Here is a 26,458-nt window from a genome sequence, read left to right as displayed (position 1 = left end):
CTTTCCTGAGCTCCAGTCCCCAGAAATAAGTATTAGTTCTCATGGATCCAACAGTCCTTAAGAACACACCCTCCCTCGTGTGCCCAGGCAGATGCTGGGGAGGGTCACAGATGGGTCTCAGAGGAAGGGACAACACAGACCTCACCACTGGGGACTCTCTGGGAAGCCTGGGGCAGGAGCACTGCTGCCCGAGGGCTCTGAGCACAGGTGCATGAGACATCAGCTGGGCGGGGAAAGGTCCCTGAAGTCAGGAAAGAGGACCCAGCTGGTGCCTGCAGGTCAAAGGCCCAGCCCTTGTTTATTTAACAAATGCTGGTGGGCCACCTATGCACTGCGCATTATCCTAGGTCTAGTAAGACAGAAAAGTCCTTTCTATCAAGAAGCTTCTGAACAGAGGGGACTTGATGAACATGCAGCTGTCAGATGGTGGTAGGTGAGAAAGAAAGAAAGGAAGGAAGGGGACCAGGATCGGGATGGAGGGCACGTGATTTCAAGCACCAGAAGGCCCCATGGGTTGAGTGGCTTTTGTTCAGAGACCTGAAGGGAGGGAGCCCTGTGGATGAAGGAGAAGAGGCTCTAGAGAGAGGGAGCTGTGAGTGCAAAGGCCCTGGGAAGAGAACAGCAAGGAGATAGGATCCAAGGGATGGAGAAACTATGGAAATCGGCCTGGGTCCTGGGAAAGAAGCAGAGCCCAAGGATCCTTCCTGGAGCCACCCAAGAATTTGGGTGGAGGCTGAAATATTTCAAGTCATTCCCCCTACACACACACACACACACACTGCCAAGAACTTGGCTGGTGGAAGAATGAACATTTCCATGAGGGCCATGCCTCTCCAAGCCCACTTCTAGGGGCCCTCTTCTGAACAGAAGGGACAGGCAGATGCTGTGGCCATGGACAGATGTCTCTCTCTCTCTCTCTCTCTCTCTCTCTCTCTCCTTTTAGCTCAGAGACCCCTCAGGTGCCAAGGCTAAGGTGACCTCCCCTTTTGATTGTTGACCCCAGTGAGCCGGCTCAGCCATGCCTGACACCGACTCCCATGTCTTCACTGTTGCTGCAGACCCAGCACTGTTCCCAGAGGTTCCCCAGTCCTCTGCCCACAGCATTCCCTCCCCTCCAGAATTCCGTGAGTGTCTCCTCGCCTCCCTTAGGATAGCTCACGGCTCCTCAAGACCAAGGAGGCTCATGTACAGACCTCCGACTTCCCTTCACATCAGCCATCCCCCACTCTTGGAACCATGCCCCTGTTATAGCAATTGGCAGCCTTCAGGACAGCTGGCTATGGTCATGGCAGCCTGGCCCACCACAGTATGAGTTCCTGAACCACAGGCTCCAATGGCCAAGGCCAGGCAGCTTGGGATTCATGAATCAACAAACCAGGTGAAGCTCAGCCTCCACCCACTCAGGAAGGTCTGCTGGAGAGAGGGGAAGCTCAGAAGCTTGGAGGAAAGAGCTCTGGGTTATTCTCCTGGCTCCTGAACTTGATAGTTTTATGACCCCAAGGATCCTAACTTCAGGAGCCTTCCCTGCCCAGCCTACGCCTCATGCACCTGTGCTCAGAGACCTCGGGCAGAGGCGCCCCTGCCCCAGGCTTCCCAGAGAGTCCTTAATGGTGAGGCCTAGGTTGTCCCTTCCTCTGAGTCCCACCTGTGACCTTCCCCAACACCTGCCTGGGTACAACAAGGGAGGGTGTGTTCTTAAGGACTGTTAGATCCATGAGAACTAACACTTATTTCTGGGGCCTGGAGCTGAGGGAAGGCCTTGCACTTAGGAATGCCTTTGGGGGCAGGGATACGTGAAAAATTCTCAGTGCCTCAGTTTCCTTTCCTGTAAATGGGGACAAGGATGTTTTCCTCATGGGGTTGTTGAACGGATTAAAAGCTGCAATACATGCAGAGTATTCTAGTATTGCACCTGGCACATCACCAGTGATCCAGAAATGGCAGGTGGCTAACATTACAGTGGGAAGAGCTCGCAGGTGGACAAGGATTGAGGGCATTCTGAGCAGCAGGAACAGCACGGGCTAGTGCTCCCTGGGGAGCATTCCTTGGTCATGCCACCAGGAGTGCTCCCCAGGGAGAAGCATGCTGGAAGGAGTCTGGGGCTGGATCACCACCTCCCTCCTCTGCCTCCCCCACACCAGGGACTCCTCTTAGACTGAAGTCTGTAGAGTCCCCGTGGGCCCAGGCTGGTGTCGTGCTTGATGAGCAGCTGAGAGGGCTGGGACACCAGGCTGGAGAAGAGAGCCAGCACTGAGTGAGCAGCACTGGGGGGAGCCCAGGACAAGTCAGAGCTGCCAGGCAAGAGGAAGACCCTGCCAGAGCCAGAGTCAGGAAGTGAAGTGCCCTTGCTGGCCAGAGGGTCTTCCAACCCGAACCTCAGAAACCCTTGATCCCTGCTTCCTCTTCAGGTCTTCACCGGAATCTTCACAGCAGAGATGACCTTCAAGATCATTGCCCTCGATCCCTACTACTACTTCCAGCAGGGCTGGAACATCTTCGACAGCATCATCGTCATCCTCAGCCTCATGGAGCTGGGCTTGAGCCGCATGGGCAACCTGTCGGTGCTGCGCTCCTTTCGCCTGGTACCCAGCTGGACCCACTGCGGGGCGGGGAGGTGGCTGGGTGGCTGGGAACACCCCTCTCTGGGTCACCTCTCAAATGCCCCTGCTTTGATAAGTCATGCCTTCAGCCCCAAATCATTCGCTCAGTGCCCCTAGCACCTAGGAGTGGAGGTGAATGAGACAGAAGGAGACATCTCTCCAAAAGAGCAATCGGGGTGATGTCTGAATGATTTGCAAAGCCCTTCATGGTCCACAGTGTCCCCGTTAGTCCTCATAGGACCCAGGAGTAAGGCTGGTATTTCCACCTCCCCATTTCATAGATGAGGAGATAAAGACTCAGAGAGATGAAATGAATTTCCCAAAGCCACATGGCAAGTAACAGGTGGAGACAGATTGGCTGGCCACTCATCCAGGCAGCATTTTTAAAACTTTAATGTACACACAAATCACCAGGGAATCTCGTTAAAATGCAGAGACTGATTCAGTCATTCTCAGGGGATGCCAAAGGTGCACATCTGTGAGCTACACTTGGAGCTCAAAACGCCTGAAAGATCCAGATGTGGGGCTGGAGTTGTGGTCACGGAAGTCTTCCTAGAGATAGCTCCTGAGCTCTGTGGGTGGCTCCTCTGGGGGATATAGGAAGGTAGAGTGGTGCAGTAAGTAAAGAAAGCCTGGGATGTGGGTTACAATCCTGATTCCATTGCCATGAGCCGAGGAATTTACAAGTTACTCCACCTTTAAGGGTTGGATTCTTCATCTGTCAAATAAGGTAGCAATAGTGCCAGCCTCATGTGGTTATTGGAAGTTCTGAATGAAGCATATCATCTTAAGCACAGGCATGGCCCATGCATTACACATTAGCATGTGTCCCCTTTCTCTGTGGTAACTGAGAGGAGAGAAAGATGGAGGTCATTGGATGAGTCAGAGATGGTTTGAGATGGCCCGAAGGATAGCTGGTAAAGACAGATCTGAAAGAGAAAAGATGTTCCAGGATGGGAGAATCTATTGGGAATCTCCTGGATGTGAGACCAAGGAAGGTAGGAAGCTGGTATGGGACAAAGAGGTGATAAGTTGGGGGGCAGGCGCTGGAGTTCAGAGTCCAGCCAGGCTGCTCTCAGAAATGGGTGCGAGTGCGTGCTCTTGGAGAAATGGGGAGAGGTGGGTGTCAGTGACCTCCAAGGCTTCCCTGAGCTTTCAAGCAGGAGCTGGGGGAGGGGAAGGGTGTTCGTCGGAAGTGAGAGCCAAAGTCCCTCACATGGACCTCTCCTCTTCCTCCCTCCCCAGCTGCGGGTCTTCAAGCTGGCCAAATCATGGCCCACCCTGAACACGCTCATCAAGATCATTGGGAACTCAGTGGGGGCGCTGGGGAACCTGACGTTGGTGCTGGCCATCATCGTGTTCATCTTTGCCGTGGTGGGCATGCAGCTCTTTGGCAAGAACTACTCCGAGCTGAGGCACCGCATCAGTGACTCGGGCCTGCTGCCCCGCTGGCATATGATGGACTTCTTCCACGCCTTCCTTATTATCTTCCGCATCCTCTGTGGCGAGTGGATTGAAACTATGTGGGACTGCATGGAGGTGTCTGGGCAGTCGCTGTGCTTGCTGGTCTTCTTGCTTGTTATGGTCATTGGCAACCTTGTGGTAAGTCGGCCAGGGGTGTCGCACCTGCATACCCACCCACCCAAGCAGCGTTTCATCCTCCCAGCTACCCCCAACCCAGCCATCCACTTACCCATTTGCTTCCATTTCCTCCTCTCTACCCACTCATCCAGCCATCTATCAAACCACCCACCCCTCAATCTCTCATCCATCCACCTACCCATCCGTTCATCCATCTGCTTGTTTACCCGTCCTTCCCTCTATTCACCTATCAACTCATCCACCCACCTATGCCCCCACTCACCCATCCATCTATGCACTTATTTTTAACCCATATATTCACTTACCCATTTGTTCTTTTATCTACCTACTTGTTAATAGATTCACCTCTACAGCCATCTATCCACTTACCAATCACACTCCCACCATGTGCCTCTCTTATCCATCTGTCTACTTACTTACCAATCTCCTGTCCATATTCACCCATTCAGTCATCCTTCAACCCCATGTCCTCATCCATTCATCCATCCATCCACTCCTTCATCACCCATCTATTCATTTGTCCATCAACCATCCACTCATGAACCATTTACACAAACATACACACACACACACCCTTCACCCTTCCATATATCCACCATTTATCCATCCATTCATTTATCACCTATCTGTCCTCTCACCCTTCTGTTCCTTAATTCATTCATCCAACTCATCCATCCATCGACCTACCTTTCTATTCACTTATTTACCAGTCCCATCCATTCAGCTAGCTACTCACTCCTTACTCATTGACTCACCTATCCATCCACCTATTTATTTATTTATTTATTTATTTTTGTGCCAGGAATTGAACCCAGGGGCACTTTACCACTGAGCCATACTCCCCACTCCCCCTTTTGAGACAGGGTCTCACTAAGTTGCTTAAGGCCTCACTAAGTTGCTCAGGCTGACTTTGCACTTGTGATCCTCCTGCCTCAGCCTCCTGAGTTGCTGGGATTACAGGCATGTGCCACCACGTCCACCTATCACTCACTCTTAATAGAATTTTGCTCATTCGTTCATTCACCCACTTATTTGCCTGTTTATTCACTATTTACTCATCTCATTAATTTATTTATTGACTCATCTATGCATTCTTTTATGGTCACTATCAACGAATCACCAGATGATTTTCAGTTGAGCTTAGCATATGTTCACTGAGCCCCTGTTGCATGTAAATGTTCCAAACACCAGTAAGCAGACTGAAGCAAAGGTAGCCTAGCCCCAGCCTTGACACTGCTCACTCACCTGAGAGAACTGGGAGGTGGGGAGTTGAAACAGGTCTGAAATAATTCAGACTGGTTAAGTGACCAGAGCACCATGGAGGAACCCATGGGTATGTTCCCCTCCAGCTAGGGGAATCAAAGAGGGCTTCCTGGAGGAGGGTTTGAAGCTGTCCTGATAACCAGGTGATGCGGAAGAGGTTGACCATTAGGTATGAACAGATGGTGGTCCATGTGGGGTCCAGTAGGAGATTTTTAAGCTACCCTGAGTAGTTTTGGTGGGAGTTCCTACTGTCCCATAAAGAGGAGCCAGGCCTTTGTTCCTATGGCCCCCTCTCTGTCCTAGGATCTTGCCTTGTGTCTTTAAACTATGCAGAAGTTCAGATTTAAGAGAGATCAAGGTCTAAATGCCAGAGGATAGACCTTAGGAAGAAACAAGGTTGAGGCGAGTCTTTGGTTCAGAACCAAGTCAGCATCCACTGTGGACATGGAGCCACCTTCCTGGGCGCACAGGTGGCCCACACATGCTCCAACATCACGGCTGCATGGTCTGGCTCTGCTGCTGCTGCTATCTCTGTCATGGGCAGCACAGAGTCACATCTGCGCATAGAGAGCTTTTAGATCTACTTTTCCAGACTGCTGTGGGATGAAAACTTTGGGCTGTAGATTTCAGAGCCTTTCGCCAAACCTGCCTGCTTTTACTTCCATGTGCTTTAACCAGGATAGGATAGGACAAGACTAGTTGTAGACAAACCCCCACCATGCAGAGCTCACAGCCCAAAGAGTATCCGTGCCCAAAGAACCCAGCTCTTTTTGCTGACCCTTGGGTGGGAGCCTCACTTAGCCCCTGACCCAGCCCCAGGGGCTGCCAGACCCTGTCTGTTCTAAGAAGAATACAAGTGTGCTGAGCACCGAGCCCCTGGCCTGGCTGAGCCGCCCCTCACACACAGAGCCCTGCCATTTCCGAGCGGATCTGCCTGGGGATGAGAAGATTAGAGGCTGCTGGAGGAGGGAAGTTAGCGCCGGCCCACGCAACCCCCTCCCTGGCCGCCTCAGGAATTGGGCCGCTGCCGGGCTGGCGTGGGTGGAAGCAAGATTGCCATTGAAATGGGAAGTGAGGATCAGGCAGGGGCTGGGGAGCAGCGGCATGATTGACGGGGAAGCACTGGAAGAAGCCGAACTTTGGAAGCCGTAGACAAGGGAGGACTCAGGTCCTGTGTGGGTGGACAAGGCTTCTAGGTGCCCTCCTACCCTGCCCCCAGCCTGGGCCCAGGACTCCTGGGATCAGAAGATGGGGGGGCCACATATGCAGTGAGGGCTGGAGTAGGGGACCGCAGAGGTCAGCAGGAACAGAGGCAGGCTGTGCCTGGGCCAGGCCAGCACCTCTGATTCACATCACATGCCTTGCCCCCAGATGACAACATCCAAAGGGCTGCCAGGTGTCAAAGTGGTCATCTGTCAGTGAGACGGCAGGGGAGGGGCTTACTCCTTAACCTTTCCATACCGTTTACATGAATGCATGTTACCTGTCACGTGAATACAGAGGTCTGGCCTCACTTCACCACCACTTTCACCAGAATCTCCTTCACAGCTTTCTGACAAGTGTGGCATCCCTGGACGGGGTGTGTGGCATCTCTGAGGGGCTTACAAGAAGTCAGAGCAGGAGCTCCAAATAAATCTCTGATAAGCACTGTGCACCCACCTTCACCAGCCACCTGCTGCTGAACAGGGCCCTGTTCAACTGCAGTCCCTCCTGGGGACTGGGAGGAGCAGACATCAAGCCCTCAGTGGGGACATTATGTCCCTGGGCTGTGCACCTGGTGATGCTCTTAGGCCAGTCCAACCCATGTATGCGATAAGCCCACCGCCATCTTCCTTTACCCTCCACAAGACTGGGAAATGGATTCAAAGGCAGCCCCTTGTCATTCTCATTCCTCGCAAAAAACCAAAACTTCACATTTTCAGGATGTTTTAACAACAAGCAATTATCCAGAACCATCCAAAGGCTGAGGGGTTAGACAGACTCTCCTTAAGGAGTCTCTCCTCCCTAACCCCTAAGAAATAACTTCAGTAAAGTACTATGCCTTCTGGAATCTCTTGGATGCAAACCCCTCCTCTCACCCCTGGCAGCAGAATGGGCCTTAGAACCACGGCTGACCCTGGCACCAGTCCCAGGTCCCCCACCCTATCCCAGTTATGTGGTCCCACTCACAGCACCCATTGGGTGCCCTTACAAGATAGACCCAGCCACCTCTGTGGGGCCAGACCCCACAGTGGTTCTGAAAGGCTTCTTTTCCTATCATTACCCTCTATTCTGCTCAATTCCCTGTGTCCTTCACCTGGAAAACACCGACCTAGAACACAGGGAGACAGGCTTCCATAACAGTAGCTGCAGGTCTTAGAGCAGAGAGCCTGCTTCTGGCGGGAGCTCACGCAGACCACTCTCCTCCTTCAGCATCAGACACACCAGCTCCTTTCTCAAGAAAGTCCTGAGAATTTGGGTTGCTTCTGGGTGGGAATCTGTCTTGTTCCTAGACACCCATTTCCCAGGAAGGAACCCCATGCCCATCCTGACCCCATTCCCAATGCTGCAGAAAGAGGTGAGAGAAGAGGAAAAAAGCCCTATGTATAGAAGTATCTGGAACAGGGATGAGGCCTGTGTGACCTTAAGCAAGCCCCTCTTTGGAGTTCATTTCTATCTGTAGCCTTTGATATGGTTCTCCCACTGAACCCGAATTTAGACTGCATGGTGAGCACTTGGGAGGAGGAATTTGAATTTCTTTTTCTTTCTTTTTCTTTTTTTGTTGGGTGGGGGGTACTGGGGATTGAACTCAGGGGCACTCGACCACTGAGCCCCATCCCCAGCCCTATTTTATATTTTATTCAGAGACAGGGTCTCACTGAGTTGCTTGGTGCCTTGCTTTTGATGAGGCTGACTTTGAACTTGGGATCCTCCTGTCTTGGCCTTCTAAGCTGCTGGGATTATAGGCATGCACCATTGCACCCAGCAAATTTATTTTTCTTTTATAGACAAACCCTCCACATTCAAGAGAATGGAGGTGGGGGCTAGGATGTGGGCCCCGACCCCGAGTTTTCCTATAGAGCTGAAGCTCAGTATCCATGGCATGGTTCAGCACCCAGGTGAGCCTGACCTGTCACCCCAACAGGTCCTGAACCTCTTCCTGGCCTTGCTGCTCAGCTCCTTCAGTGCAGACAACCTCACGGCCCCGGATGAGGATGGGGAGATGAACAACCTCCAGCTGGCCCTGGCCCGCATCCAGCGGGGCCTGCGCTTTGTCAAGAGGACCACCTGGGACTTCTGCTGCGGACTCCTGCGGCGGCGACCTAAGAAGCCTGCAGCTCTTGCCTCGCATGGCCAGCTGCCCAGCTGCATTGCCAACCCCAGCTCCCCACCACCCCCAGAGACGGACAAGGCACCTCCAGCCCGTAAGGAAACAAGGTTTGAGGAAGACGAGCGTCCAGGCCAGGGCCCCCCCGGGGATCCAGAGCCCGTGTGTGTGCCCATTGCCGTGGCTGAATCAGACACGGATGACCAGGACGAGGATGAGGAGAACAGCCAGGGAACGGAGGAAGAATCCAGCAAGCAGGTGAGGCCCTGCCTTACATGTTTGCAGCACCTTCTTCTTCAGGGCCCAGGCACTGCTGTCTGGAGGAACCAGCCTCGCCTAGAGCCCCTGCCTCCATAGTGGAGTGGGTGGGGTAGAAGAGAGGGCCTCTGCCCAACAGCTGATCTCTCAGAGGCCTTCCAAGACCAGTTACTGTTCATGCAAGCCCTGACTGGTCATAGGCCACTAAGTGTTCAGACAGGGAAACCGAGGCATGGCAAGAGAGAGACTGCTAGGAGTTCCTCATGTGTCTAAGGCAGAGCCAGAGCCCCTGGCCCCACAACTCCACCCTGACCTGTCCATTGTCCGTCTCCAGGACTAGCAAGGTGGCAGGTCTTGGCAAAGGAGGGGTGCCGTTTCCTGACCTCCTGACTGCCCCCTTTCCTCCTCCCATGCCCAGGGCTAATTCTGAGATTTAAAAATAAGCATCCCTAAGACAGAGGTGTCAGAGACAGCACTATCTTATCTCCCAACCTGTTATTTTTAACACTTGGGACCAGGGTCTGGACAAAAGAGACAGTCCCCTCCCCCTCCATTTTCCCTTGGCCTGAGCCAGACACCAGTGGCTCCTCCTAGGTCTGTAGGCCAAGCAGCGATCCGTGGTTCTCTCCATTTAGCTGGGTTCATTCTGGCTGCTTCCTCTGGCCAGCACAGAGGGCACCTGGCCTAGAGAGCAATGCTCCCCCTGCAGGGAACTTGATCTGAGGCTCTGGGCTTGCTTTTGTCTCCTCCTACCTCCCTGTGGTCCCAGAGGCTAGCCTGAGCCCATTGAGTCAGGCTGTGGGACCGTGGCAGTGACAGTTGGGGGATAGGGAGAGTAGGGTTGCCAGGACTTCAGCTTCCAATTGTCTCCAGTACAGAAAAAGAATTGCTCCTATCCCTCTTTACCTCTCCTTTCCTTTTCTTGAGCCTGTAGGCTCTGGCTCCCTGGGGCCAGCATGGAAGCATGCATGTGTGTGTGTGTGTGTGTGGGTGTGTGTGTGTGTGGGTGTGTGTTTGTTTGTGGGTGTGCATGCGTGCGTGTGAGCGTGAGGGAGAGAGAACGAGCAAGCAAGCCAGGGGGCTTGGGTGTAGCTGGGCTATGATGCCCATCAAATTAGTGCTGTTTGATGATCATCATAGCCCAGCCACACCCATCCAGGGAGTTGGGAGTGGAGGATATTTATAGATCTTTTACCTGGACTTACTGGGAGCTTCCCACACACCTGGTTAGGGCCCCTGGGGGAGGGTCTTCAGTGAGATGGAGGTTCTATGAAGAGGGCAGAAGGCAGGGCCCTTGTTGAATGGGCAGGGCTGGAAGCCCACAAAGTTAAGACTCTGGAGACCCTCTGGTAGGGTGGATAGGCTCAACTCACGGGCTGGGGTCTCTTCAGCAGGAATCCCAGCCTGTGTCCAGTGGCCCAGAGTCCCACCCAGAGCCCAGGGCCTGGAGCCAGGTGTCCGAGACAGCCTCCTCCTCCGAGGCTGAGGCCAGCGCATCTCAGGCAGACTGGCGGCAACAGCAGAAAGCAGAGCCCCGGGCCCCAGGGTGCAGTGAGGTAATGCACGCCTTTGTCCCTGAAGTTGGCGGGGCGCTGCTGCTTGGGCTGGTCCCAGGCTGGGAGAGGTCCCTGCACCAGCACATGCCTGCATTTGCTGGTGGAAGACCCATCTGCAGAGAGCAGACTGGGCAATGTGTTCTGACAGGAGAGGGGTGCACAGGGCCATGGGGAAGTGGCCAGCCCAGGACCCTGCTGCAGGACTAACCCAACGCCTCTGTGTGTTCACCCTCTCCTCACTCCGTGTTCCCATGTTCTTGTCCTATTTGGCAACCTGTCCTGTGAATCTGCCATCCAAAGAGACCTTCAGGGAGCTCTGAGAACTGTTTTTGGCACCTTATCACCAGCTGCTTGTCACCTACACTAAAACAGAGGCCACAGATGGGAGGCCCGCCCAGCCTGCCATAAGAATTTGTTCTGGCCACACACACAAAAAAAGTTTTACTTTCAGCCAGCAGTGGTGGCGCACACCTATAATCCCAGTGGCTCCAGAGGCTGAGGCAGGAGGATCATGAGTTCAAAGCCAGCCTCAGCATAAGCAAGGTCCTAAGCAACTCAGTGAGACCCTGTCTCTAAATAAAATACAATAAAGGTCTGGGGATGTGGTTCAGTGGTTAAGTGCTCCTGAGTTCAATACTCAGTAACACACACACACACAAAAAAAAAAAAAAAAAAAAGTTTTACTTTGATTTAGCTACCACCCCTTCAAATTTGGGAACTTTCATAAAAATCTGCATTTCTGGCTTCTCCTGAAAAAACTAGAACTGCTGAAGAAAAGTGGTCACCATGTCCCAGACTCAGGCTGGAGCTCCCTGACGTACTACAGAGCCACCCGCCTGACTGACGGTCACCTGCCTGGCCCCCGTAGTCATTTGAGTTTGTGGCCCCTGAGCAAAGGGATCATGGCGTGGCTAACAATACTGCCCAACCTGGCTCACGATAAGTGAAATGTAGAGGTCACGTGGGCAGAGAGAGCTCAGTGCTATTGTCCTGCCACCTGACCTTGCTCCTCAGCCCAGCATTGTGACTTTCCCTGCTGAGAGACAGACCTGGGCAAGGATTTATGGTCACAGTTAGTTTGAAGTGTGAGGGTCTAGTAGAGTCCTCCTTCCCTCTGGGCAGGTCACAGTCCTCCCCCTGGATGGTCTTAACCTTGAAGGGGTGTGGGAGCAGGAATAGAGAAGACAGACAGTCACCGGAGAGTATGTGGACCTTAGAGTATGGTCATTTCTTCCTTTCTTCAAATCACTTCATGATGGGCCCTGTCAAAGGGAGAGAGAAAGAGAGAAAAAGAGGGAGGGGAGGGGGAGAGAAAGAGAGAGATGCCAGGGTTTTTCCCCAGGAAAGGACTTCCATGTCTCATCTGCAGGAAGATCCTAAAAAGTGTCCTCCAAGTGACAGCCCCGTGTATTTTAGGCATTGTCAGCATCTGGGCCTTCTTGGCCTACCCCTTTCAGAGCCCAGCTGAGCTGGGAAGAGAGAGGAGGGAGCCTTCCAAGTCACAGAGATCACAAAGAAGAGAGCCTCACCCCTCGGGCCACTTTCCCCTGGAACTCGTCAGCCCTTTCCCATCACAAACCTCAGACGTGCACAAGATGTGGAGACATCAGCAGAGTGATTTTCAGAGGAAGGGACAAACAAGGCAGCCTGGAGGATCAAAGCTGTTTCCACATCTAAGCAGAGTGGCAGCCTCGTGGGCCTGGGCTGCTGTGACAGGGAGCCAGCTGAGGCGGGGGTTGACCTGGCGGGAGGCCGATGAGGGATTTCCTTTCTTCACAGAAACCCCTGATGACATCTGTCTTTAGCTTGGACTCCCTAGCTGCAGAGCCTGAGCTGGGGATGGCTGCGTGTGAAGGGAGGGCTCTCAGGAGAGATCCATGAGGAAGGAGGGAGCTGTGAAAGTCCTGTCCACAGGGAAGCTCAGGAGTAGGAAGTGTGCCACAGGCAGGGGCTGCACTTCCTCAGTCTTGCTGGTCAGGCTCTGGGTGTTGGCCACCCAGGGGGTCACCACTGAGACTCTTCCCAGGATGGCAGCTCCCTGGCTAACAGGAGTTTTCGGGAGGAGAGGTCAGCTCAGCCACCAGTCTTCACAGCAGCCACGAATGGGTGCTCTGGCCTAGTCGAGGGGAACTGGGCAGAGCACCAGCAGTGGCCACTGCGACACCTTCATAGGCCCACAAGAGACACCCAGACACAAGGGCACACCCACATGCACGCACCATCAAGTTATCAGGCCCGGGCAGCAATTCCCTGCATGGCCGGTAGAAGGTTCTGGCATGTTCTCAGTCTTACCCCAGGCTCTGCACATCACATCAGCATCCCTATGGATGGGTCGAGAAGCACGGGCTGGGTTGCTGGCCTGTTCTCTGCATGTCTGACTTGCTGCTGTGTGTGCCTGCGGCCCTGTTCTGACTGTTCTGAATGTGCATCTGCATTCCCAATGTGTGTCCCCTGTACCCTCCCGGGTCTGTTTTGTTCCACCCCAGTGTGCTCCCAGAGCCCTTTCTTATACCACCTCCCGGGTCTAAACCCCAGAAGACCAGAACCACAGACCCAGGCAGGAGCTCTGAGGCCCAGCCTTGGCTCAGGCCTGACTGGCCCTAAGTGTCTCTGCAGCGGGTGCCCCCTACCCTCCCTCACCTCAGATTCTCAGGGCATGCAATGGGGGGGGGTGACTGGGGCTCCTCCCCTGAGAGAGCCAAAAGCTTCCCCCCCCGGACTCTGGGCTCAAGGCTGGAGGCTGCTTCCCAGCCCACTTATGCCCTTGCCCTCCCCTGCCCACAGACCCATGAGGACAGTTACTCTGAGGGGAGCACAGCAGACATGACCAACACGGCTGACCTCCTAGAGCAGATCCCTGACTTGGGTGAGGATGTCAAGGATCCAGAAGACTGCTTCACTGAAGGTAGGGCTCTGGGAAGCCCTTTGCCCCAGCCTCAACCTCTCCCAGAGGGGACAGACAGAAGGACCAGCAACTCTAGCATCCAGGGCCATGTCACACCCACACGCTGACCTGGAACCACTCTCCTTCCCCGTTCCTCTGTGGCCCTGGGAGTTCTTCCATCTACCACTGACAGGAGTCATGGCACGTCTGCTGCGGTGTGCAGGGCTGGGCAGCTGAAGTACAGCAGCACCAAGGCCCGGTGACACTGTGTGGTGTGGTAGCCCAACTGTACATGCCCCCACTGCACCAGTGCCCCAGGCCCTGGCACATAGTAGGCCCTAGGTAAATACTTAAGATAGGTGTGGCGTGTGGCCGTGTTAGTAACTGACATCTATCATTCTCCTGAATTGGTAGCTGGGGACAAAATGAGGGTTTTCCCTTCATGTGACATTTCAGTAGAGGCTGTCACGGAGAGGTCTACTGTTCCCAAGGCTCTGAAACTGCAAAAGAAGGAGAAGGACTGGGGACAGAGTACCCCAGGAGTTTCTGAGCATTTCTCCAGGGGGAGGGGTTTCCCAAATGAGCAGAGAATAAGCTGGAACCCATGCCAACCCCAGTCTTGCCCCTGCCTAGCCCCACCAGGCTGTTCACCCATTCTCTGAATGCTTAGTCCATTCAGCCTCTCCACACAGTACCTGCTGAGTGTGTGGCCCTTGCAGGGAAGACCGACAGTCCTCCCCCACCATGGGCCCACCGGCCATGTTGCCCTGTTTACTACCCCATTATTGCAACCTCTTTCTCTCACTCATTCCCTCAGCTCCACCGCCTTCTGCCCATCAGTCATGGGCATTGACAGGCCCTGAGCTGGGCCTATCTGTCACCCTCTCCCATAGGCTGCGTCCGGCGCTGTCCCTGCTGCGCAGTGGACACCACACAGGCCCCAGGCAAGGTCTGGTGGCGACTGCGCAAGACCTGCTACCGCATCGTGGAGCACAGCTGGTTCGAGACATTCATCATCTTCATGATCCTGCTCAGCAGTGGAGCTCTGGTACTCTCCCCGGGATGCAGAGTTGGGGCAGGGAGGGCTGGAGAAGGAGGGGAGGGCAGGAAAATGAGGTCTCCAGCTAGAAAGCCAGGTCAGGAAACTGGGGCAGAACCTCTGCTTGAAAATGTGATCCCCAGACTCCTGGAACAGAGTACCGCTCACAAACTCCATGCCCACAGCATGCGTGGAGGCCAGACCAGGGAGGGATGGCGGAGGCCATGTGTCCAGCCCCCTTCCTTGTTCCACGAAAGAGAAATGGGATGCCCCAGATCACCAACCTCCCACACTGCAGCTCTGGTGACTCACCTGCCTGCGTAGAGAGAGCATCAGGCATTCTTTCAGGCCATTATAATAAAGTTAAAACTGAGGGTACAGTGGTAGCTCCACTCAGTTCCTCTTCCAGGGAGGCAGGCCACGTAGTTCACACATTTTCATTAATGCCTACAACAAATCTTTGCGGCAACATTAAGTAATACTTCCAAATTCCCACCCGTCGGGAGCCACAGATCTGGCATGTGAACCCAGGCAGTCAGATTCCACAGTCCTTTGTCTCGACCTTCCATTTATTTGTTCAATAGATTTTTTTTCTATACTCTCCTTGTATCTTTCGAAGTGAGCTGTGGGGGAGCAACAGGAAAAGGAGACCTCAGGCCTGGCTTCAGGGGCTTCTAGTCTAGTTGGGAAAACCAGATTCAGGAAGTTTGATTCAGCACTGAGCCAGGGGAACTGGAGCAATCAGGGGAGACTTCCCGGAGGCAGCAGGTGGAGCTGAGCTGTGGAAGCAGGGAGGTTTATTGAGGCCAGGAGGAGGAGTGAAGCCCTGCAGAGATGTTCTATCTGGCTTTCAAGCACCCTGCTCTGATCTCTCAGGAGAGCCCTGGAGAGGTTTCTGGTAGGTACTAGTGAACAGGGAGAGGGCTTCCAAAGAAATGAAAAAGTTCCTGGTCCAGGGGGAACAAGCACCTGTGTTATTGGGGAGGTGAGAGCCCCACACAGATGAACAACTAACAGGAAGTACGTTGGGCCACAGAATGGGAGGAAGGGCACTTTAATCCAAAGCTATCTGTGGGGAGGCACTGTGGCTGTCACATCTCAACCTCTGGTCCTACTATCCGCCCCAAACACTGCCCCTCCCTTATTTCAGAGTGGGCCTAAAGCCATGGTTTTCAGTCTGCCTGCTGTTTTACCATTGGCAACCAGAGCCAAATCTCTGTGGGTTTCAGAGAAGGATGATTTGACAATATGTTAACAAGTTTTGTTTTTAAACAGCCACAAGCAAGGGCAGCCAGAGCCATTTAGTCTGGGCTGTGGAGGAAAATCTCAGCCTGGCGTAAGTGAGGAGGAGTTTTGGCAAGCATCTGGTGAATCTGATCAGGGGAGACAGCCAAGCACTGTTGTTTAAAAAAAAGCACCATGTCAGTAATAGATTGGGAAAAAGAAGTCTTCAGTGTTTTATTTAAAGTTACAAACTTGTTCAGCAGAAAGCAAACTATATCCCTTCCAAATTGCTGAGGGAACTTTTTTAAAAAGCAAAACAAATTTTACAACCAAAAAAAAAAGAAAGAAAGAAAATTAAAAAAAAGAAGTAACAATAAAGCATAAAATAGCAGAGGCAAGATCAAACATGTTTTAATAATAAATATAAGTGGATAAAATTCATCTTTTAAAAAGAAAAGGACTCTGAATGAATTATAAAAACACACACACCAGCTATGTGCTCTCAAATGACAAACCTGAAACAAGGAGTCTCAGAGATATTAAACATAAAATAAAAGTTTTACAGGTTGAATATCCCTTATCTGAAATACTTGGAACCAGAAGTGTTTCAGATTTTGAATATTTTTCAATTTGGCAACATTTGCATAGACATTACCAATTGAGCATCCCTAACCCAAAATCTGAAATAGTCCAAAACCCAAAACTTTGAAAGTTATGTCAGCAACCAGAAGTTTAGGGAGTATTTTGGATTTTGCATTTTGGGATGCTCAACCTGTATAAAGCAAATGCAAACAATGACAACAAAAAACAGAGGTTTTGTTTGTTAATATTAAATGTGGTTTAATTTAAATTAAAAACCTTGAGATGAGACAGTGAAGGTCCAATCTACAATAAAAGTATAACTGTAATGAACAGCTTAGGATGGCATAGCACTGAAATATATAAAACAAAAACCACCAGGGGAAAAAAAAAAAACAGGAAAAAATGACACAGTGAAACAGTACTGAGAGATTTAGCACACTTCTGTTAGTTTTAGACAAACCAAGTATAAAGAACAAGACAATGGGATATACATATGTATGTGTCTATATATCTATATATATGTAATTTTATCTAATAAATTAACACCTAAATAGTATTATATGCCAGAGATTACTCTAAGCATTTTATGAACATTCATTCATTTAATTCTCACAATAAGCCTATAAGATAAGTATGATTACTAAGACAATTTTACAGATAAGGAAATTGCTAGAAATGCCAAAAATAGGGGCTAGGGATGTAGCTCAGTAGTAGAGCACTTATCTAGCATATGTGAAGCCCTGGGTTCAATCCCCAGCACCACACATAAAATAAATGAATAAATAAAAGATGAAAAACAAACACTTAAAATATGAAAGTCATTCTTAACCAGACCTTGAATAAAACAGAAAATACGTTGGTGCTAGGTTCATAAATGCTCAATAAATAAGTAAATGAATAAATAAGTAAAATAAAGAGGGTCATTTATGGACCAGTGATGACAGTGTGTAATAAATCAAAGATTATTATTCCACCAACTTTGCCTACATGAAAACTAGGAAAATAAGAAAAGAAGAATAAAGATTGAGGAAAAAACTAATGGGGCCACCTGGAATATAACATATTGAAAATACTGCATGTGGGATGCAGCCAAAGCTGTAATAAGAGGAAAATTCTTAGAGGAACACTTTTATCATTAAATAAAAAGAAAGTAAATAAGAAACATAACAAAATTAGATAAATTAGAAACATAACAAAATAATCTTAAAGAAATCATGAGAAGTAATTACTGAATTAGAAAATAATATAAAATCTCAAACCTTAAAAATTAAAATAATAAAATAAGCCACTAGCTAATCTAATCCCTCACATCTCCAAAGGTGATTATTTTTACATTCCCAAGGAAGAAAATATTCTATTTTCTTCCTTGGGAATGTAAAAATAATCCTAAAAAAATATTCTAGAACATTAAAAGAGGTGGAAAGTCTACTGATTATTTTTATGAAAACTAAAGAATGCTGGTTTTTAAAATTTCAGTATACCGAAAAAGAAGCAATAGACCACTTTTTCATAGTTCATACTCTGTACTTACAAATAGTAATGCAAAAATCTCGGAAAAAAACCACATGCAAATATAATCCAGAAACATATTTAAAAGATAAAATATATCATAGTTATATTCTAAAATGTTAGTATAGTGCATATTAGGAAATATATTTATATGAATAGGACAAAGATTAAAAAAACATACAATTATTTCAATGAATGTGTATTTCAAACTCTGGTGAAAATATAAAGCATACTTTTTTAAATATAGTGAAAAACTCTCCAATTCTATCATCATCATTAGTAGTAAAGCCCTTGAACATTCTCATTAAGGTTAAGAATACAAGAAGGATCATTTAACTACTTCTTAGCTCTTGCTCATTATTAAATAACAGTCTTAAGTACCTGCCAGTGTGATTAATCAAGAAAATTAAACACACAGTGTAAAAATTCAAAAATGGAAGAAAGTGAAGTCAATACAATCAGTTGAGCATAAAAGCAAGAATTAAAAATAATAGAAATTGGGGCTGATAATGTAGCTTGGTGGTAGAGCATTTGCCCAGCAATCCTCAACACCACAAAAATAAAAAAGAATTAAAAATAATAGAAATATATCATGATTTGTGGATAATATGGTCACCTAGAACAATTTAAAAACCTTTCAAAAATGTTATATGTCTAGTTATAAAGTAACAAAGAATTGTTACTGTTGTTATTATTTTACACTAACAGAAACCACTTAGTTACAAATAACATTTCTCAAATATTCCTTACCTGCCAGACACTGTAAGCATAATAACTGGGAATAAATATAAGAGCTGGGCATGATGACGCACACCTGTAATCCTAGCAACTCAGGCGGAGGAATCTCAAGTTTAAAGCCAGCCTCAGTGATTTAGCAAGGCCCTAACAACTCAGTGAGACCCTGTCTCTAAATAAAACATATAAGCCAGGCATGGTGATACATGCCTGCAATCCCAGCAGCTCGAGAAGCTGAGGCAGAAGGATCCTGAGTTTAAAGCTAGCCTCAGCAACAGTGAGGCACTAAGCAACTCTGTGAGACCCTGCCTCTAAATAAAATTCAAAATAGGGCTGGGGATGTGGCTTAGTGGTTAAATGCTGCTGGGTTCAATCCCCGGTATAAAAAAGAAAAGAAAAGAAAGAAAGAAAACCATATATATATAAAAGTATAAAACTTTGCTAAAAAGCATTTTAAAAAACAAATAGAATTCATACTCCAATCTCACATAGGAAGACTCTGTATTAGTTTCTAAAGCATTTAATAGATTCCATGTGATAGCAGTAAATTTTATCCCTTTTTGAGTGAATTTGACAAACAAAGTTTATCATGAAAATTACAAAAAAGGTCCTAAGAAATTCATGTGATATTAATGCGGGAATAGACATCATCAGACCCACACAGAGGAGCTTAGCTCAGTGGCAGAGCACTTCCCTAGCATGCCTGGGGCTGGCCTCAAACTTAAGATCCTCCTTCTTCAGCCTGCTGAGTCACAGGGATCATAGGTGTGCGCCAAAGCACTCAGGTCTAATGATGGATTTTAAGTGGATCACTTAATAAAGTGTTGAGACAGTTGTCAAACCACTTTTAAAATGTGTTAAAATAGGTATTTACTCTTTACCAAAACGTATTGATCTTTAAAACTGGAATACCAAACAATCAAACCACAAAACTTTTAAAAAAGTAGGGGACCCATTGGGTGCATTGGCACATGCCTATGATCCCAGCAACTCAGGAGGCTGAGACAGGAAGAGCCTAAGTTTGAGACCAACCTCACCAACTGGCCCAAGCAACTTAGTAAGACCCTGTCTCAAAATAAAAAATAAGAAGTACTGGGGATGTGACTCAGTGGTAAAGCACCCCTGGATTCAATCCCCATTACCAAAAAAATAAAAAATAAAAAAAAGGAAAGAAGGATTTTGTAGTCTTGGAACAAACAAGGGCTTTCTTGGTACACCAAAGATTTTACTAAGTGAAAATTATAACAAATTCTATAACCATATTAAATAATATACTAATAAATGATACTGACGTGGGGTAAACAAGATTTAAAGGCACACAACAATGTCGGATGAAGTATATCAAACAGAGTTAATGTGCTCAAATACACAGTACTCTTAAAAATAGGCAAAGGATATGAACAGGCAATTCACAAAAGGAAAACTGCAGATACCTAAGGAAAAATGTCAGCATTCCTGGTAGTAAAATAAATTAGAATGTAATGAAATACAGTTTTCATTCATTAGTCTGGGAAAAGCAAAAGAAGGAAAAATAACACCTGTGTTGGTGGAGTAGTTGGGGAAGCAGCCACCTCTGTGCTCTGTAGATGGAGTGTAAATTGCTGTCCTCTGGGAACTTGTTTCCCAGTCTATGCAAAAACCACACCTTAGACCTGGCCCCTCTATTCTAGAAATTTATCCTTGACAAGTAATCTGACACATTGTTCGCCTCAGTGTTGTTTCCGCTAAGGATAAACTGAAATGTGCACCCACAGGGGTTTTAGCTCAATAAATAGTAGAATATGCAAATATTAAAATATATAGCCCTTTAAAAGATTGATAACTATTATATGAGGCATTCACATTATTGAGTGAATAAAGTTTCACCTAATAGACTGTTGGAAAGTAATTTCAAAGTAAATAGTGTATCTTATAGAAATAATAGTGTATAAATTCTGTGTGCATTGCATATGGGTTTGTGTGTGTGTGTGTGCATGCATACGTATGCACACTTACACATCAATAGTGTCAAAAAGAGTGTTCACCTAAATGTTAGCCGTGGTTGCTTTAGGGTCATGAAATTGGAAATGTCAGTTTTTATAATTTCTCTATTATTTAAATTTTATAAGAAGCACACATTTTATTTCAGAATATATGTATTCTGAAATTAAGATATGTGTGCATACATCTATTAAGATATTGTGTCCTCCTAAAACTAAAAAATAAATATTAAAAAAAGAGATATACATATGTATGTAAATACACACACTTATATATATATATATGCCTGCTTTTTGTCTTGAACAACTTCCAAAGTCCATTTGGGGACCTGAATTATACCCCTGTGCTATCTACATGGACCCAGTTAGCCATATATATGCCTCAGCAGTGCACCTCCAGGCATTGTGAACAGCACTGATCCGCAGTTCAGTGCAGCACACAGAGGCCCTACAGTCAGGTGGGGAGAGCCAATAGTGGCAGGAGGAAGGTGCTCCCCAGGGCCCTCAGTGACGCGTTCAGTTGCCTGGATGGGGAGCCTCAGAGTGCGCTCTGGATGGCGAAGTAACTGTAGGCTCAGGCCCTTGGGTGGTGGCAAGAATGAGGAAGTGGGGAAAGGCCAACCACCACCTCAGCATTCTGGAGGCTTTGCCTCCTCAATCCTGAGGATAATAGGCGATGTGACTTCATCTAGTCCTACACCTCCTAAACTTCATATCCAAGATCACTCTTACAAACATATATTAAAAATTCTGCTTCAACTCTCGGTGTTTTTTTTTAAATACATATATTTTTATTTGTCGATGGACACAATATCTTTATTTTATTTATTTATTTTTATGTGGTGCTAAGGATCGAACCCAGGGCCTCACACGTGCGAGGCAAATGCTCCACCACTGAGCTATAATCCCAGCCCCGGGTTTTTTTATTTACATATATTAATTGTCAAAGCAAACTTAATCACTATTACAATTGGAAGCCAATATTACTCCCTATGAATATTAGGGAGCTGTACAAAATAAATGGAATGAATACCTTTCTAATATTAAAACAGAATTGTGCTTCATTTGAGTCCTATGCACTGATATGCATTCTGCTGTCATGTATAACAAATTAGAACAAATAAATTAATTAATTTCTTTAAAAATGAGTTATGAATATTAGACCATTAAAAAAAACAAAAAAAAAATTAAATAAGTAGAATGAGTACAAAATTAAATAAGTAGAATGAATACAAAACCAGTTTTAGGGGCTTGGGCTGTAGCTTAGTGGTAGTGCACTTGCCTGGCATGTGTGAGGCACTGGGTTCGATTCTCAGCACCATGTATAAATAAATAAAATAAAGGTCTATCAACAACTAAAAAAAAATAGTTTTACATTGTGTCTGGCAGAAAGCTATAAAAGCTTTCCATGATAAAATTGTTTTGGCAGTGCTGGGGTTGTGGCTCAGTGGTAGAACACTTGCCTCGCATGCATGAGGCCTTGGGTTCAATCCTCAGCATCACATTAAAATAAATAAATAAATAAATAAATAAATAATAAAGATAGTGTGTCCATCTACAACTAAAATAATATTTTAAAAAATCCTTTTGGACAGGTTAATCCTAAACACACCCTAGACCAGAACTGACACCTGCTCCTTTGTTGTCCACCACTGTAGGACTATTTTCTGTTCTACCATTGGCCCAACCCCACCTTGGAGTGGAATCTAGCCCAGCATTGAAGGGAGGAATCACCCCTCAGCTCCCCTCCTCGGTTCCTCACCTCTGTCCCCGCCCACCTGGCAGCAGCCATTGTGAGCAACAGTGCCTCCTGCAGGATGGAGTTGGTAGTGGTCAGGACACTACACCCACCTGTCCTTACCCACAGGCCTTTGAGGACATCTACCTGGAGGAGCGGAAGACCATCAAGGTTCTGCTGGAGTACGCTGACAAGATGTTCACCTACGTGTTCGTGCTGGAGATGCTGCTCAAGTGGGTGGCCTACGGCTTCAAGAAGTACTTCACCAACGCCTGGTGCTGGCTGGACTTCCTCATTGTGGATGTGAGTGTGGCCACAGGTGGGGAACAGAGGAGGGGGTGGCCCATTGCCCAGAGAGGGATGGAGGAACTGGGCCCGTAAGAGTCAGCAGCCGGAAGTGGAGGTGCTCAGCTGTGCAGTGGGGCAGGCAGAAAGGAAGGAGGCTCTGAGTCTGAGAGACCCAGGACTTGACCTCAGGGTCCTTGCCATTAAAACCCCCCATTTGGAACAGGAGCAGGAGAGGACCTAGGTCCCTGCTTCTTGGAGTGACAGTTCTCTAGCAGTTCAGGCATCAGCCAGGGAAGATTGGGGGACTCACCCTCTTGGGGTGGCCAAAAGAGGAGGATGAGCAGACCCACCTGATCTGCAGTCCTCCCCATATGGACTGCGGAGTGTCTCAGGCCCGCTAGACAGCCAGCAGTGCAGAGCCTCCCTGCCCACACAGGGGATGGAGGGAGGTCAGGTAATGGATGCTCCAGCGGCAATGGCAGGTACCACTGGGGAGGATAGACCAGGATGGAGTCACCTGTGAGGAGGAGGGCTGAGGGTGGCTGCCTGGATGGCCAGGAAGCTGGAAGGACTCGCCTATCTGTGAGTTTGCCCTTCCTTCTGAGCACCTAGTTGGAGCACCCAATCTGAGCAGACGGAGTGGGAAGCTCCTGCCCCGTAGCTTCCCTGGCCCCAGGACACTTACCAGGATGACTGTCAGGGACCCTGAGCAAGGTCCAGGCTCAGCCTGTGGAAAAGCCCTGTCTGCTCTCCCAGAGGGTAAAGACCAGTGGCTCAGAGGGCTCAGGGTGGGTGCCATAGAGCAGAGTCAGGTCAGGATTCGCAGACTGCACAGGGCTTTCCAGAAGGTTCCAGGTCTGCCAGTGGCTCCTGGGCTTGGCATTGGGATTTTCATACCAGCCCAGACTTTCTGTGGTTACGGAAGCGGCCGAGGCCTGTGTTCAGTTCCTGCCAGAGGGAGAGGCTCAGCACCAGTAGTGGAACCTGACCAGGCCTAGCCAACCAAGCCCGTGCGGGAGGCTCTAGCAGGGGAGACTCCATGGGCTGGAGAATATGCACAGAGACACAAACCCAAGTTCCTGTGCCTCCAGTCCCAGCCTCTTTCTATCACCCCAAGAGGCCAAGAGGCGTCGATGCCATTGCTAGGCTGAGCAGGGCTGGGGGACCAGGGGCAGAGTTCTAGATGCCCCGGGCATCCTGGTCCAGCCCTCAGAGCCCTGCAAGTGGAAGAAGGCTCTTGGGAGAGCCCGGGGTCCTGACAACTCAGCCCTGAGGCCTGCTGTGGCTGCAGCTTCTTGGGAAGTCAGGTCTGCTGAGGAACTCCCTGGGGGCAGGCTCAGAGAGACTGCAAAGACTTCCACCAGCCACAGGCCACCCACCACTGCCACCGCCACCATGGGGAACTCAGAGCTGAGGCAGAGAGGGTAAAGGGAGCTGAAGGCCTGCCTGGCTCAGGCCAAGGCAGGAGGGTGAGCTGGGAGCAGGCACCTCAGGTGACGGCCAGGTGGGGCCTTGCCTATAGTAGGGCAGAGGAAGCAAATGCCGGAAGATGGCTTTCTTTCTTCCTTTCATTATTTAAGGTGCTGGGGATTGAACCCAGGGGTGCTTTACCACTGAACTACCTCCCCAACCCTTTTTATTTTTAATTTTGAGACAAGGTCTCATTTAAGTTGCTCAGGGCCTCACTAAATTGCTGAGTTGGGGCCTTGAATTTGTGACCCTCCTGCCTCATCTTCCCAAGTTGCTGGAATTACAGGAGCACACCACACGATCAGCTGGAATCTGGCTTTCTTGGCACTGGCCATGCTGTCCAGGAAAGGTGGTCTCCGGCTCAGGATGTTTCCGGAACCTATTCATGCACGTTTTCAGTAAATGCTATGAGCATCTACTATGTACAAACACTGTTGTGAGCTCAGGGAATAAAACAGACAAAAACTCCTTCCCACGTGGAGGAAGGGTGACAACCAACAATAAGCAGACGAAATAAGTCCATTTTATTTCATGTCAGAATGTGAGATGTAGCATGGAAAAAAAGGAGGAGGGAAGATTAGGAGTCCCGGGACCAGAGCCAGGCTGGAAGGGAAGGTGCCTTCCCTTTAAATAGTCTGTCAGGAGCTGACCCACAGAGACAGCATTTGAGCAGATTTAAAAGAGGTTGAGGTTAGCCAGGCAGATGTCTTGCAGAATGTTCCCAGCAGAGGTTGGAATAGCAGTGCAAAGGCCCTGTGGCTGGAGAATGCCTAGGGGCATATTTGAGGAACTGCCAGGAAGCCAGAGTGGCTGGAGCAGAGGGAAGGCAGGAGATGAGGCACAGGAACAAATGGAGAGGGAAAAACATGGACTCTTATTTAGAATGAAATGCAAAGGCATCGGAGGGCTTTGAACAGAAGAGGGACATGGACCAGCTTTCATTCTTAAAGGATCGCTCTGTCCTGGGAGGGGCGGGGCGCACAGGTGGGAGCAGGCAGAAGGGTTAGAGGCTCTGGCAGTCACCCAGGGAGAGATGACGTGGCCTGGTCAGGAGGGCGTCAGTGGACGTGGTGATAAATGTTTAGAGGTCTGGAGTATGCTGAAGGCCGAGCCAACAGGAAATCCTGATGGGTTAGACGCAGGGTGTCAGAAACTGAGAGGAGGAAGGGACATCGCCAAGGCTTGTGGCTTGAGCAGCTGGGAGGATGGGGCTATCGTCAACTGAGATGGGGGGGGGTAGGGATGGAGCAAGGGGGGCCAGCCTTGGAGAGAACACAGGTGACCAGATGGCGTTTAGGAAGAGGACAGGCAGACTGGCCAGGCTTGGTGTTCTGGAGGCCTTGCCCTCAGGAGGAGGTCCCTGAGAGATGTCCCTCTGCCTCTCCAGGACTGAGGACCCAGAGGCCAACATCCTCAAGGGGTGGGTGGAGGCAGCAAAGAACTTAATCCCAGGGTCTTCTTCCTCCAAGCCCCGTTTGCCAGCCACCTGCCACCTGGTACTTCAAACCTGGGAGGAGGCTGTGTACTCAGGCCCTTGTCCACAGTCACCTACCACGAGAGCCATTTCCAGCCCGTGAGCACAGGCCAGCAGTGCAGGAGGAAGGGAGTGGATGACCATGGAGCTTTAGAGAAATGAAATCCACATGGTGGGGATGCTCTGCCAGGGCAGGGGGAACAGATTGCCGAGGCTCCTGTTGCCACCAAGTCCCCACTTACACTGTCCTCCTTAGAAGACGCTGGCAAGTTGCAAAGTCCAGCTTTCGGGGAGTGCCCCTGGGCGATTTGTTCCTGCTCCACCCAGGACTGCCCTTTCTTTTCCACCAGAGGTGCAATAGAATGTGACTTGAAGGAAAGCATTTGGGAACTCAATGCCTAGGTTTTGTGTCCCTGCTCTGCCCCAGCAGCAGGGTGGCTTCGGAACTTAGTTTTCTCACTTGGAGAGTAGGGGTGACCAAGCCAACACCAGGGAGCTAGAGGAGCAATTCAGAGTCTGTGTGGCATTGCAAATAGTGGGATCTCAGAAGGGCCTAAAGCCAGGACACCCCTGGGTTCTCCCCAAGCCTCTCAGGCTCCAGGACACCGGGCCCAGTGCAGAGTGGGCCTGCGAAGCTTGGGAGTCATGAAGATTGGACATGGGGGAGGCCCAGTCTGTCTGAGGTGGGCCCAGAGCGCTGCCCTCTGTGTCTTCAGCCACCCCCCTCCCCCCACCTCCACTTTCCTCCGCAGGTCTCACTGGTCAGCCTGGTGGCCAACACCCTGGGCTTTGCCGAGATGGGTCCCATCAAGTCACTGCGGACGTTGCGTGCACTCCGTCCCCTGAGAGCCCTGTCACGATTTGAGGGCATGAGGGTAAGAGGAGCTGCGGGAGGCAGTCACACTGAGAGCCACAGGCTCAGCCAGGGACCCAGCTGAAGCTGGGACAGT

General features: G+C 49.4%; 1 protein-coding gene across 1 annotated transcript in view; it reads left to right on the top strand.

Moving 5' to 3' along the window:
* Positions 1–26,458, top strand: part of Scn5a (sodium voltage-gated channel alpha subunit 5) — a 95,280-nt gene that overhangs the window by 57,226 nt on the left and 11,596 nt on the right. The window contains exons 15-22 of the mRNA XM_077795666.1: positions 2,409–2,582; positions 3,846–4,202; positions 8,590–9,030; positions 10,422–10,586; positions 13,371–13,491; positions 14,364–14,518; positions 22,406–22,579; positions 26,261–26,383. Coding sequence (XP_077651792.1) covers positions 2,409–2,582; positions 3,846–4,202; positions 8,590–9,030; positions 10,422–10,586; positions 13,371–13,491; positions 14,364–14,518; positions 22,406–22,579; positions 26,261–26,383 — 1,710 coding nt within the window. The remainder of the gene's footprint in view (positions 1–2,408; positions 2,583–3,845; positions 4,203–8,589; positions 9,031–10,421; positions 10,587–13,370; positions 13,492–14,363; positions 14,519–22,405; positions 22,580–26,260; positions 26,384–26,458) is intronic.

The sequence above is a fragment of the Urocitellus parryii genome, chromosome 3 (assembly GCF_045843805.1).
Source record: "Urocitellus parryii isolate mUroPar1 chromosome 3, mUroPar1.hap1, whole genome shotgun sequence".
Lineage (NCBI taxonomy): Eukaryota > Metazoa > Chordata > Mammalia > Rodentia > Sciuridae > Urocitellus > Urocitellus parryii.
The sequence above is the reverse complement of the archived record's forward strand: the minus strand, read 5'-3'. Positions and strand labels throughout refer to the sequence as shown.